Source organism: Pteronotus mesoamericanus, unplaced genomic scaffold (genome assembly GCF_021234165.1).
Source record: "Pteronotus mesoamericanus isolate MK-2021 breed Mesoamerican mustached bat unplaced genomic scaffold, CSHL_Meso_final contig_73, whole genome shotgun sequence".
NCBI classification, from domain to species: domain Eukaryota; kingdom Metazoa; phylum Chordata; class Mammalia; order Chiroptera; family Mormoopidae; genus Pteronotus; species Pteronotus mesoamericanus.
In genome coordinates, this window is record NW_026555245.1 from 18730651 (window position 1) to 18745713 (window position 15063).

The 15063-nt window shown below is 40.6% G+C and overlaps 1 protein-coding gene across 6 annotated transcripts in view; it reads left to right on the top strand.

Annotated features, from left to right (window-relative positions):
- SMARCA2 (SWI/SNF related, matrix associated, actin dependent regulator of chromatin, subfamily a, member 2) overlaps positions 1-15063 on the top strand; it is a 160178-nt gene that overhangs the window by 86093 nt on the left and 59022 nt on the right. For all 6 annotated transcript variants that reach the window (XM_054583062.1, XM_054583067.1, XM_054583065.1 and 3 more), the window contains 3 exons: positions 3704-3867; positions 8644-8871; positions 11226-11303. In XM_054583062.1, coding sequence (XP_054439037.1) covers positions 3704-3867; positions 8644-8871; positions 11226-11303 — 470 coding nt within the window. The remainder of the gene's footprint in view (positions 1-3703; positions 3868-8643; positions 8872-11225; positions 11304-15063) is intronic.

Here is a 15063-nt window from a genome sequence, read left to right on the forward strand (position 1 = left end):
CCTGCCCACCTCAGCTCCATGTTCCTCCCCACAACCCCCACTCCCTGCCCACCTCAGCTCCATGTTCCTCCCCACAACCCCCACTCCCTGCCCACCTCAGCTCCATGTTCCTCCCCACAACCCCCACCTCCCTGCCCACCTCAGCTCCATGTTCCTCCCCACAACCCCCACCTCCCTGCCCACCTCAGCTCCATGTTCCTCCCCACAACCCCTACTCCCTGCCCACCTCAGCTCCATGTTCCTCCCCACAACCACCACCTCCCTGCCCACCTCAGGTATTCTACCTGCCTGTCGTTTACTGCTCTGGGGCATTTTGTTTTAAATCTCAGCTCTCTGAGGATAGTGGCCCAGGAATAGTCAAGTCTGTGAAACTGACCAGAAGCGATTTCCTTGAAACACATCTCTCTCATGTTTTCTCACTGGACTCAGAGAGTATCTTTAATAGTCTGTCGGTTGCTGTCCTTATTAAACCACTGTTAACAGTCACAAGGGCTGACTTTTATGGAATGCCTACTCTGTGTGGGAGCCAGGCAAAGCATTTCTTGTACATTTTCTCAATCAATAAGCTCCTATTTTCCCCTGTTTACTGAGGTACTAATGTGATCTCCATTTAACAGATGAGAAGACAAAGGTTTTGGAGAGATGAGTTAACTTGCCAAAGATTATACGTGACGGAAATGGTGAAACCAGGTTCTAACTTGTATCTCTCTGCCTCCAAATTAGCTGCTTTGACAGATCCAGTGACATATGGCCCATTTCTGAAAATAATAGACTGCTTCTATAGTGACAGCATTTTAAGGATGATTTTGAACTTAATAAAAACATTTTAATTGATTGGTTGAAAATAACCAGGCACCAAGGATACAAGATGAACAAGCCCCTCAATGTTGCTGCTATTAAAGCCCTTACCATTAGGTTGGAAGGGACAAGTAAGAAAGTTCCATCAAGTATCACAGATGGAATTGAGAAAGCCAGACAGGCTTCAACCCAAAAGAAACAGCAGTCATTTGTTTTAGAGGTGGAGAGAATCATAGGTAAACCGTCAATAAACACATGGATAAATTAATACACTACATCCATCCACAACGCTCCTTAACCTAATTGTTCAAATGACTTCAGATTTTCATTGCCAAATTTGATGTCTCTTATTTTTGACGTCAGGAAGGAAGAAAAAAAAACAAACACTTGATGACAGCTAAGCAGATTTTTCTGCAAAGATTGCGGTTGCATGAATAGATTTAGTTACTATTCCATTATAGTCTTTGTTTTCACTGGAAATGATTTTTGAGTGAAAGCAAATGGTGAGGTTACCTCCTAGAAGACAAAATTTTCCAAAAGCACTTGACACCAAGTTAAAATTAGTGATCCTAAAAGCCTGGCAATGTGTTCCTTCTGGCAAATTCTGCAGTTCTCAACACAATTGCCCTTGCTATTAATTGTATTCTTGGTGATGTTCTACATCAAAGGCCAAAAGAACATGGAACGATGCACATTAAATCCTCTGCCACCTACAAGGAGCATTTATTTGCCTGTGGATAAATCCTGACAAGGTAGTTTGAATCTCCCTGAGCAATATGCCAGTGATTGCTGATGATCTGCAGAGATCTTGACTTGGGGAGTCTTTGACTAATGGAAATGGTAATGCAACATATTCTGAACCTTGTAATAAAAAAATGCCATAGCTTTTCATGAAAAGTGATTTAATCATATTTTTCCTTGGCTTTATAATTTGTCAAGTTCCCAGCTATTTATATGGTTTAAATGCATACCAGATATATGGTTGGCCTATTTGCTTAATGTATTTGTCACAAGGCCTAAAACCTCCTCTGACCAAATAATTTTGATATTCCTTTTTTTCCCCTAGTGCTGTATTTTGCATTTAGGGTTATTTCACCCCATGTAGGCATATCCACTGATTAACCTTAATGCATGTGATTATTTTTCAATGGATCGAAACTGGACTTCTACCGGAAGTATGTAGATGCACAGCTTTTGTACACTGCTGTCAGAAAACAGATATTATCTCTGGGAACTTCTGCGTTTTAGAAGCACTTTTTTGTTGTTGTTGGTGGTGGTGGTAGTTTCCGTGGCTTTTTATTTAGTTTAAGGCAAAGGATAAATATATTAATCTTACTTCTTATGAGTAATTTTTCAAAAATTACTGCAACTGGAAAGATGATGGCAGCGAAAAGTTTTCATGATAGAACGGATTGTCCGTGAGCATTGTGAACAAATAGTTCTCATGATCACAGAAAGCCAATTCCAAAAAAAAAGAAAGTGAGCCCCACAAGCCTTGTTCAACAAAGCACATTTCGTGCTTTTCCTCCAAATTTCAAGTTCTTACAATTCATTGTTGCAGGATTTGACCAGGTCACTAAACTTGGAATGTGACTTAGAGAGTAAACTGAGCTCTAAAGAATGTTGCTTCATTAAATGAGAGCCCCTCACCCCTCACCAAAGTCACTTCTGCTGTATATAAGGAACTGGTTCTTTTTCCCTCCTCAGGAGGGTACTTATTATTTTTATTAATATGAAAAACAGATTCCCTCCATGTTTGGGAACTTGAACCTCATAGTAACTTGATTCCATTAGCTGTAGTTACTTAACTGTTTTAATCCTCTGAAATAAATTGTTGGTATATTTTCATCCTTAAAAAAAGAACACCATGTAGAAATAATATTTCTATAGTAGGCAGTTAGGGACTATCGTGTAACATGCCTATATATTTCCCAATAGCCTAAAGCCTTTTCTAAACTCCACAGCCACACTTTCCTGGTGAAATATGTTCAGGTAGAATATGGTACAGTTTTTTCCCTTCCACAGTGCAGTTCAGGTAAATACATTACAAATCCACAGCATGTGATTGAGTGGCTGATTCGGGATGCAAGTGTGGGCGCCAGAGTCTGTGGTTTGGGACTCTCTGCTCATTCACTGTTTTGGAATCTCTCTAGATGCCATCGGGTCAGCCATCGCCAGGTGTGTGACATGCTGCTCTGTTTGGTTTTAGCTTGGCATCCTTTGAACTCAACAGAGCAGAATGTCAACATGAGAAACAGAATGAGAGATTCCTTACTTTTTCCCTTTTAATTACTGTGGCTTCAAGTCTTGCTAACAAGGATAAATATACTCCATCCACATTTTATGTTTGCACCAGGCAGATTGTGCTCAGTAGCAATCCAAATGGTAAACCGTAGTAGAAATTGATTTTCCTTTTGTTTCCATTCTCTTGGCATAAACAAGACCTCACACTAATGCCTATTGGCAAAGTTGCTTTAAGCCATTATAATAATCGTTTTTGTTGTGTATGCGCTCATGTGTATTTTAAAAAATATTTGGTGTTTTAAAGCACAGAAACACATCCAGAAAACACTTTCATTGAGTTTTAGGTTAAGATAAGAACGTTGTAGAATCTATAAAGTTGCAAAGGTGCCTAGTCCAAAAATGCTTCCACTCATTTAGCATTATGGAACCACAGGTAATAGACAGTGTTCCTTCTTGATTTGAGAAAGTCTATCTTTCTAATTTTTTTAAAACTGCAACATGTTCAAAGTTCCTTTCAAACATACAAAAACCTCGGGGGATTACCTCACCCCTGCTAAGAGGAGCCTGAGTATATTTCTCAAGGAAGCAGGCCTTTTCGTCTAGCTCTGTGCCATTTTCAGACAGAACTTAATTGGCAAATTTATTTTTCTGATCCCCTCAGGCACCACCAAGTCGGAAGATCGTGCTGCTTTACTGAAGAAATTCAACGAACCTGGGTCCCAGTATTTCATTTTCTTGCTGAGCACAAGAGCCGGAGGCCTGGGCTTAAACCTCCAGGCAGCCGACACCGTGGTCATCTTTGACAGCGACTGGAACCCTCATCAGGTTTGCATGTCTCCAACTTAGGTGTCCAGGCCTCCCCCTGCAAAGGAGCTAAAGACCAGCAGTATCATCATTCACGTTTGTGGGGCCGAGCAGATTTCTGAACAAGTGGGCTGTGTTTCCAAAGGAAAAATAGCCCAGCAGATTATTAATATGTCTGTTTTCTTATCTCCCTTGGAGCATATTGAGATGTTTTATTCATAGGGTTGATGTGCCTTTGAAGAGCTCAAGTTTGGGGTAGAAATACTTAGTTTATGCTTAGTTTTAACCTCATTTCTTGGGATTGCCACTGAGCAAAGTACATCTGGTGAAGGATAAATCAAAATTCTTCCAAAATAAAAAATAACAACAATAGCAGCTCACGTTGATTGGCCTCTTACTCTGGGCCAGCCTGTTTCTGTGCATTGCTTCACTGAGTTTTTACAACAGTCCTATGAGGTTGTTAGTGTTACTATTTGCTTCTTTACAGTTAGGAAAAATGAGTCCTAAGAAGCTTTAGCTAACTGCCTCAAGGTCAAACAATGAGTATATTATAGTTAAACTTACAATCTGTGCTTTGCTTAAAATCATCATCAAAAATATTCTGTGGAGCATCTGTTATGAAGTTCTTTTAGCTGGTAAGTTATACTTTTAAAGGAGTCCTTTGATGATTAATAGAAAACCATGGGTCCCTTGTGGCGCTGGGTTCTTACTTTATGCTGGGAGGTTGTGTACCTGCCTATAAGACATTAGGTGAAATGGTATTCATCAGGTTTGATTCATATTGGAATAAATGTTAACTCAAAATGGTAAAAAAGGGGAACTGTAGCTCTAACATATGAAGATGAATTCTACATCAGCTTAACCTGAGCTTTTCCCTCCACCTTGGTTTCCTCAATGGTAAATATGCAGAGTAATACTGTCTTATTGGGTCATTATGATGATTGGGTGGAGAAGACAGTAATTTTGGCAGGAAGGTGGGGTTTAAGGGTGCATCAGAATTATGAGGGAGCTTTTTAAAAAGCACACATGCCCCATTCCCTGCTGCCCCGCCCCCCAGTATTAACTTCATAGGTAAGGAAACCTGTCAGAATTAACTTGCACAGGACCACAGCCAGGCTCAAACCTGTGTCTCTCAGGGCTTGGGTTTGAATCCTGCCTTTGGGCTCTTTCTACCCTGTACCCCGGTATAAATATTGCATAGCTCCCAAAATGAAAGTTGTGGGGCTTTTTACCTTGTTAGCATCTACATACATTGAAAAAAATTCTGTAATTATTATTTATCATATTGAATCAAAATTAAGACACACTGATGAAATAGGGGGCTTATTTGATGTAAGTAGGCAGATTAAAGATAGCCTTAAAGTTGCTACTTGGAGGCCCTCGCTAGAAGCAAAAATGGAACATGAATGTGGAAAATAGCAATAAAATCCCTCAGGGTTACCAAGATTTTCATTTCCAAACTGTTGATTAGAGCCATGGGTTGGTACTTTTGTTTTTAACCCATGGGACTGGAGCTGTGTTGCTATAACAGAATGGTCAACCGCCAAGTCACCGTACAGGCCCTCTTTTTGGGCTGTTTTTGTCCTCAGATATAACCACACCCAAATCATTTTGATGCAATTTCAGACCACTAAGACCTCAGAAATATTAAATCACCCATTCAGTCATTACAACACTTATTTCTTTGTCATTATATTACCGCCACACCGGCCTTTTGGGTTTGGGACTCCCAGGTTTACATTACATAAACTTCTTGAGCCTAGAAATATTAATTTTTGCCACTTTCCAAATTGCTAGATGGTCTTAAACACACAAAGAAACAGCACTGCCACCACCACCAAAAAACACAACAAAACTAATTGCAACACGCACCCGAGAATTCAAGAACTAATTTCTCTGTTTGCAGACATTCCTTACCCTCTGCTTCCTCACTGTCATATCCTGCGGCCGCCAGCATCTTACTAGTTTTGTGGCTCATCAGCTTCTTCTAGGACAAGGGTCAAAACTAAGACCCACAGGCTGAGTCTGGCCTGCCACCCGTGTTTATACAACCTGCAAACAAAGAATGATTTGCACATTTTAATTTAATTTTAATTTTTACTCATCTGAGGATATGTTTATTGACTTGAAAGAGAGAGGAAGTGTGGGAGAGAAGAAGGGAGAGAGAGAGAGAGAGAGAGAGAGACATCGATGTGAGAGAGAAACTTCGATTGGTTGCCCCCCCGCTCTGTGAGCACCCTGACTGGGGATTGAACCCTCAATCTTTTGAGCATCATGGTGTACAGTATGATGCTTGAACCAACTGAGCCTTCTGGCTAGAGCCATATTTTTAAATATAAAAGTCAAATTGAAAATAAACATATCAGCCTCTTGGTGAGAACAGTTTCCCAGTATTTGCCCTTGGCCCAGACAGCCTGGAATATATTTACTCTCGGGCATCCCATATATTTTCTTACCCCAGTTCTAAGAGACAGTCAAGAGGTTGATGACATAAAACTTGCCACCTTGGCTCCTGCTTAGCTGCTCTGGTGACGATGTGCTGAGGGAGATTATTGAACTAAAGGCTTGACGATGAAGGTTAGAGTTTATTTTTCCCCCTTGGATTTTAATTATCCACCTCACTTTCTCCTCTTTGAAAAAATAGTCTAATTTGGATGAGTCCCAGCTGTGTTCATGGTTCAGCTGTCCAATATTTATATTGACTTATTCAAATATCTTCTGCGGAAAAACTTTTGCCCTACTTAGTCATTTGATTGTAAAGGTCCCTGCAGCAAAGACAGATCTCCTGGGCAGACTCCAGCCTGTTGTTTCCTTGTGCCGCCTGGGTGGCAGGAAACTCGTCTGGTCAAGAGGATGGGCTTGAAGCTGTGGAGCATCAGCTCTGTGCAAAATAGGTGCTAGGGACGCAGGATACAGGGGTCAGACCTTTGCCCTAAAAATGTACAGGGATCTAATAGAGGGCACATGGAAACAACTAATTAGCATTGGCCCGGAGACTGTCACCTGGATCAGAATGAGTGAAACTGATACACTAAGATGTTTTTGTTGTGTAGCCTTTAAATTAGGTAACTCTGCTTCTGAGGTTTATGAAGGTTTTTATTTAAAGATTTCATTAAAACTCTTTTTTACTTAGAAGAATAGATGTTTAAAACAAAAAAATCGCCGTACTACATGAAAGCAAAATGAAAACTATTTAATAACACCTGTAATCTAATTAACTGGAGATATAAGCATTAACTGGCTTGCTGGTGTTTGTCCCTCCTTCCTTTTCTTGGTATAAATATGCACATATAAGGTCATAATATACATACTCCTCTATGACTTGTTCCATGTGTAAGTTTTCAATTTGTATCATTAAATCTTCTATAGTATCATTTTTATGGTAATATGTTGGTACTTGCATACAGCTGAAGATTGCAGTTTGGTTTAATCAGCCTGTTAGTATTAAATGTTTATTTAATTCTGCTTTTTTAAAAAAAAAAGTTACAAATAATATATGAGGTATATCCTTATTTGTAGAACTTTGTTGCATATCCATGATTATTTTCTTAGGATGAATTTCTAGAAGTCAAATTTCTGGGTCAGGGGCCATACCCAGTTTTAACACTTTTGATATGTAGTGCCAAAATCCTATCCCCCAAAATTTACCCCCAGTCTACTAGCAATCCTTTTTGTCCCCCAAACTAAAGATTGAGTCTTTGACAGAATTAGATCCAGGAAATTTGATAGATGAGCAATCACCGTATGTATAATATATGAAGGGGGACCCACAAACAAAACCCTGGAATTTATTTATAAAAAATTATGTATTTTTTCTTACATGTTTAAATTTCAGACACCTTCAAAGTACTCTCCATTTGATGCAATGCACCTATTGAGATGTTTTTTCCACTGCTCAAAACAGTTCTTGAACTTGCCATTTTGGTGCCTTTTAGTACTTCTGCCATTTTTTGTTTCACCTCTTCTACATCTGCAGAACATAACTCTTTGAGGACTTTTTTTATCTGCGGAAGCAAACAACAACAAAAAAATCTCTCAGGGCAAGATCAGGTGAATAGGGAGGGTGGGGCACAGGGTCATGCCATTTCTGGTCAAAAAACTGCTGAACACTCAGTGCAGTGTGGGCAGTTGCGCTTGTAAATCACCCATCATGAAACAGGCAAACATGTTGAAAGTATTCAAAAAAAAGTCACTGAAGCCAAACTCAGCCTCTCACAACAACACCAGCTGGTACACTGATACAGAGGGGTTCCTAGAACACTCACCTAGCCGGGGAAGCCTGTACTGTAAGGGCCTGTCCTCCAGAAGATAATTCCGGGGTTTTTTGGGTCCCCCCCTTGTATGTATGTATATATAATGTATGTGTGATTCAATGATGTTTTAAAAATCATCTTTAACACCTTATACCAAAGGAAAGGTGTTTCTTGCATCTTAAGGTTAGTTTTAGGTAACATCAAATTTATTGTTGTTTTGTTTTGTTTTGTTTTGTTTTAGTTAGGGATTAATGCTGATGGTAAACCTAGAGACAGATTAAAAAATACATCTTGAGACCTGGATTTCAAAACCTGAGGTGCATTCCAGTTTGGTGGGCTAACTTGAACCCAGGTTCCCTCAACTAGGAATGGTGATCTTGAATTTTTCCAAAGAGAGCTTGTATATTTTTAAAATGTGAGCAAAATCTTGCATTAGTAGAGGTGGATTTAAACGACCCTCCCATATTTCCCTCCCAAGTAGGGACTCGTTTGCTAGACTCATCCAGGCTTGTGGGCCCTCACGGCGCCCTGTTTTCTCCCGCAGGACCTGCAAGCACAGGACCGAGCTCACCGCATCGGCCAGCAGAACGAGGTTCGCGTGCTGAGACTCTGCACTGTGAACAGCGTGGAGGAAAAGATCCTGGCAGCTGCCAAGTACAAGCTGAATGTGGATCAGAAAGTGATCCAGGCGGGCATGTTCGATCAGAAGTCTTCGAGCCACGAGCGCAGGGCGTTCCTGCAGGCCATCTTGGAACATGAAGAAGAAAATGAGGTATTCTAGAAAGCTGACTTTACGAAATTAAAAAGTGACCTTTTGTCTCAGAAGATTAAGAGTAACCTCTTTGTTCTTTAAAGAACTTCCTGGGCTGGCGTTAATTAAAATAAGCAAATTAGCTGCTATCTTACATCCCCAGTGCAGAAAGCCTCTGAAAGTTTTCCAAGAGTGTCTTAAAAGCAGTTGCTATGGGGACCTCAGGGCTTGGCCAGTAGATGCTTCGCTTCCGTCATTTCTCCCGGGAGGTGCAGCCAGCATGCTTTGTTGTACTGTAAATGCTGCTTTCTCTGGGGCAGATGCAGAGACTGCAAAGAGGCCACTTTCAGGAGCAAAGTCAGCTACCTCAGACAAGACAGAGCTAGGAGGGGCTCTCCTGGCCTTTTCCCTCTGCCATTTCCAGTCCTGTGTCTCTTGCCTTTTGATCAGAGATCACAGCACTTTCTGTGCGCTTGTAGGACAAGACTTCACAGCCTTGCAAAAGCTAGTACCTGACTTGATTTAGGTAGGATGCAGGGTAGCCTGGAGCTTTGTGACCTTTCGAGGCCACAGGAAGATAGCGCTCTCTCCCAGCCCAAGGGGGCCGCCAGGCAGACTCAGGGATGGAATCTGGCGCCACTCGCTTCTCTGTGAGCAGCCTGCTGGGCTTCACACCGTGCCAGGCGGTCAGTGTGTCAGACACATGCTACCGCTTTCTGGGTGGCTCATGTCCTGATGTGAAGATGTCTGGGGACACAGACAGTAGTCAAGGGCTCTGGCCCTGAGTGTCTGAGGCAGCATTGGCTGCTGTCTCTGGGGTTGGCAGGCCATGAATTACTAGGGCACAAAGAAGCCAGGAAGATATATTGCCCACTTCCCACTGAGTTTGTTCTCCATGAAGGTCAGGCCACTGTGGGCAGGCTTCTTGCCAGTTTACAAGAAAATCTTTCCCTCTTGGACACAGGGAAAGTCCAAGCACCCCATTTGTAGTCGATGAAAGGCTAGGGTGGTTCTAGGAGTAGGATGAGCAAAGCAGGACATCTCTTCAGCAGAGGACACATGAACTGGATTCTCTGTGCTGCGCAGCCCCAGCCCACCCTAGTTCATCTGTGTCTTTGTCAGATAAAAGGGAATATTTAGACAGATTGACTTTAATCAATCTAAAGATAAACTAGAATAGACGATTTTTCACAACATCAGTTTTTTCCTTTTTTGAATTGCATTCATTTCTAACACAGTGTGTAAAATGTCATCTTGGGAACCGACAGTCATCTCATTTAAGCTGTTAGTACACTCATACTCTTTCTAGATCAAATTGCCTCTTTTTAAGAAATTGGATTTTTAAAGTTCTGGGTTTTCCTCTTTTTTCCCTCTGCTCATACACTAAAATTCCCCATTTGGTTTTTAACAAGCTCACTCAGCATGTGATAAAAATAATTTTGTACGTGTAAGTTCTGTAGGATACGCCTAACTTTCAGAATCATTGTTCTAAGAGTGTGGAAGTCATAACACAACATTTCTGAAAACTCGGGAGCTTTTGGTTGCTGAGGAATCTGCAGAGAGATAATATTCCTTGGTCTAACATAATGAAAAATGAAAATGTTAGCCCTTAAATATAATTGCTTTTTCTACTTCATTTCAGTTATTTTACTGAAGTATATAGCTTTATATACTTAATTAAAATAGTATATTTATTATAATAGTATATTAATTATCCTTAATATAGTATGCACATAGTTTTGTAGGGGTTTTGTTATTGAACTGTCAAAGTCACAATTCCCAGCATCAGCATAACAGTGGCCACTGCAATGCATTGATTAAACATATTTTAAAGACTATATATTTGCCATGTATGTGACTTTTATGGTCTTTTTCTGTACCTCGCCACAAAAGCTCCACATGCTCCTGTTTTTTTCTAAGGCTTTGAAAATTAGCATTTGTATCTGGGATCCAGTTAACAGAGTTAAAAGAATGAATGTTAGGCCCGTTTTCCTGTGGCTTTCTTCATTTAAATCTTACAGCTCTGTGATGTAAATGTCACACCCATTTCACAGATGAGGTCATTGAGGTGGGGATACGTTAAGTAATTTGTTTTAAAATTAAGGGAATCCAGACACACCCAAAAGAACCAGTATTTCTTAGAGTCCACTGCATTTCCTCTCGGAACAGATTTTGCTCCGGGAAGGTGTCTGAGTAAGTTGGTAAATACCAACGGCAAGTACTACACCCAGTGGCCCTTCTCTTTTCTTTCTGGCTGGAGAAACGGGACCCCTGGGGCCCGGAGGACAGATTCTCCTCACTTTTGTACTTCACTCCTCCAATTATCCAACCTTCCTGCTAAAAGCCTGTCAAATCATTCTGTTTCTTAACCCCAGGAAGAAGATGAAGTACCAGATGATGAGACTCTGAACCAAATGATCGCCCGACGAGAAGAAGAATTTGATCTCTTTATGGTAATATTATAGAAAATCCTGAACACAAATGCCTTCTTCCTCTGCCCCTTTTTCTATGCACACAGCTGTCAGGGGCCTGCGCGCCCTGGCAGAGCTGCATTTTGTGAAGCCTTTGCCTCTCCTTCAGCTCAGAGGCTGCCCACTGGCTGGATTTAGCCAGCAGACATGTTTTGTTTGGCCCACGCAGTGCTTTTTAAAATTTTGAACTTGTTGCCAACATAAAAAGAATCCTGATTTCTGGCTTTTCTTTAAAAAAAGAGAGAGCGGGCAATGCCAGGCCCACATCTCTACATGGAGACAGCGGACTGGGACTGAGTGGCAGCCACACCTCTGGATGGAGGATTCCTGTGTCGGCTGTGCAGACCGCAATTTACCTGGGCCCCCCCCCCCCCGCCCCCAAGGGCATTACCGACCTGCAGGGAGAGCATCATTCAGGAAGCCCACCCTTTTCCCAGGGCAGGGTGTACAACTCTTCCCTAGCTGTCTCCTTCCTGGGTCAAATCGAACATGCTCCCTGTGGGTGTGGGTGGACAGCAACTAAAACAAGGTTGTGCCTCTTATTGTTGAAGAGAGCCTACTTACCAAACGGGAACCTTCCAGAAGGTGTAGCCTTCATTTACAGATCAAAATTGGTTGGATTTTACTGGTACAACATAGATATAGAAGAACCTTGACGTTTGAGGACTGAATGGCCATGGTTTCAACCTTGATGTTTCATGGTACTCGGTCATTTGTAATTTTGCTGACACCTGATTGTGATTTATGTGTGTGGCCCGCCTCAAGATCAGTATGTTCCCCCTTGGCCAGTGAGGGAGGCTTGCAGAAGCCATCTTTTACTGCATTCTAAGGCATTTGCTATAGCAATTTTATTTGCCTCTGTATCCCCAATGCTTAAAACAGCATGTGGTAGTTGCTTGATAAATATTTATTGAATGAGTGGTGACATTTGCAAAATTTCAAGCCTTGTGAAGATCTGTATAAAGTCAAGAGAATCCCTCCAGTACCTTTTGTCTTTACAACATTTAGCCTGATTGTGGAGTGAGTGAATAAATATAAACTGTAACTCTGGTGTTTGAATGGTGCAGAACCCCAAAATCAGAGGTTCCAAACTTGAATGCCCTCAGGCCGCAGGCAAGTAATTTGCATAAGCAAAGCAAGTGGAGAGGGGTGGGTGGGTGGTGGTGAACTGGACCTGCTGTGTCTAAGGGCACAGAACTGCAAACCCCATGTAGCTAGAAATTCCAAATTTTCAAGAGAAGCTGGAAATCTGGGCTCTTACTTGCAATCTCTGGATTTCAAAATGTTTGCAACTAAATTCAATTTTTTATTATTATAGAGCACCGCGGGCCAAACAAAACACAACTGTGGGCCAAATATGACCCACAGGGTTTGCAATCTCTGCCTTGTTAGCCTAGACAGACTGCGAAGGGAACTCCAGCTGCGTGGAGACTCAGGTTATTTTTGTGATTTGGTGATTTTTGTCTGGGGAACAATGATTTTGTCTACATGTAATGGTTCAAGATAAAAGGCATTTAATTCTTTCTCAGGAAACTTTTAGGTAGCCTTGGGAATAACTCCTAACCTGGGGTGTACACATATTTTTCCCCCTTCTAATTGAAACACCCTACCCACTTTAGGCCATTTTGGAGAGAAATGACACACACAAAAAAAGACTTTCACAGCTTGGTCACCATGGGGTGCTCATAAAATCTACATTTGTTAACTGGTGTTGTTGGTTACCACTCTTACAGATAATACCCTCTGTTTAGGGAGATTAGAGATGCACATAGGAAATAGACATCTCTCCCCTCCTGGAGGAACTTATTAAAATGTAGATTACTGGGGAGCACTGAGGCAGCGGCTCTCCACTTCCCATTGGCACTAACTCAGCCGTGCTGCAGCCTCACTTGCTCTTGAGACCCGGGGAAGGGTAAGCTGCCTGCCATTTTACAAATTAGATCCGGCCCAGAAATGGGGATTTCCATCAGCAGCCCCAAAATAAGGGGAAAAGAGTACTTCTCTTTTCTTACTTTTGGGCTGGGAATTTGCAGAAATTAAAAACTTCAGGGGTTTGGGGGGGTGGGGAGGGGCGGGATGTCTGGCCAAGGGACAGCTTTCTTTTAATTTGGGAATATTTTATCATGCAAAGGACAGGCTTGGAACCAGTGAAGCTGGTTAAGGAACACTGAATGTTCTGCTTGTTTCTTAAAGGTTGACTTCTCGTTTTTGCATTATACATATTTTTTATTTGGTTTGATTTGTTTTTTTTTTATTCTTTTCATTAAATTCATTGGGATTACATTGGTTAATAATATTCCGTAAGTTTCAGGTGTACAACTTTATAATACAACGTCTGTATATTCCATTGAGTGTTTTTCAAAGTCTTGTAATATCAGCCTGCTGCCTTTGGCCAATTCACTATTCATTAGCACCTCCACCAGGGGGCAGGAAATCAAGTTTGATTCCTTGCCAGCGAAACAAGAATGGAATGTGAGCTAGATTTGGATTTCAATATTTAAACTCTTTAGCCATGAATATAAAAAGAGTTAGTTCTCTGTAAAATGAATACAATTTTTTTAAATTTTGTGTCATAGACACTATAGTTAAGTAACACACATTAAACAAAGTCTCTTTAAAGTAAAACCTGTCTCTTGAACATTTTTCTTTTTTTCTTCTAAAACTGTGACTTCAGAAGAAGTTCTCTCTCATAATGATTACCTATGAATTTTACCTAAAAAGATCTTTGACAGGTCAAGATATGTACCTGAAACATTTTGTTTATATGTAAACACTAAGCTTTTAGTTGCTATGTTCACTACAAAGGCAAGAAGTACTTTAAAAAATATTTGTACCTGTTAGCATAAGGTTTATTATTGGGTTTTATGACAAACAAGTTTATGTAATATGTCAATAATAAATAAGACTTACTTGAATATCAACTGCAGATTTTCTACTGGTATTCTGCAAGTAGTAATCTCTGGGAAAAGATGCAATCATCAGAACTTTAAGCTGATTAAAAGTTGCATCAACTCTTCCTAAAAGAAAAAAAAAGCAAGTGTGACTTATTTTCTTTGGTATCAGCAAAGATTTATTTTCTCAATTGTGGGAAAATGCATAGCATGTCATTTTACAGGTCTTAGTATAGCCTAACCAAAAATTGAAGCAGCAATATTTTGTCATTTCATGGTAGTATATTAACCAAAATAAGGGTTTTTTTAATTGGCTATCTAATAACTATTAAGAGCTTGCTTCAAGAGGCCCCTCTTTAGATTGCACTGTTGACAAGGTATTCTCTGTGTGCTAATAACAGAGGTTTGGTGGATCCCATTTCTGATACAAGAGCCTTAGAAGGCAGGATTAAGAACAGCCTCTCCAGCTAACTATAGCACATGACGGAACTGGATGACCGCATTTATCTGCCAATGGTACTCCACCGAGCCCCAAGCCTACCCATTTTTGGAATAAAATGATTTCCAAAAATGTGTAAGCATAGTTTAAGGGACTTTGAACATTAATTTTAAAATAGATTCTAGAGTTCAGATTTGGATTTGAATAGAAATTTTATTTACATTCTTTTACCAATTTTAGCTCTTAAGGAAAAATTATATTGAACCAAAGGAAGAAACAGGGAAAAGGTAAATCATTTAATGGTTAATAGTCTACTCAGTTGTAGAAATGGCACATCAGCTAGTGATATATGTAACTAATGTATGTTGCAATTCAGTGAAAGTTTTATTTGCTTTTTTTTAGCTATCAAATT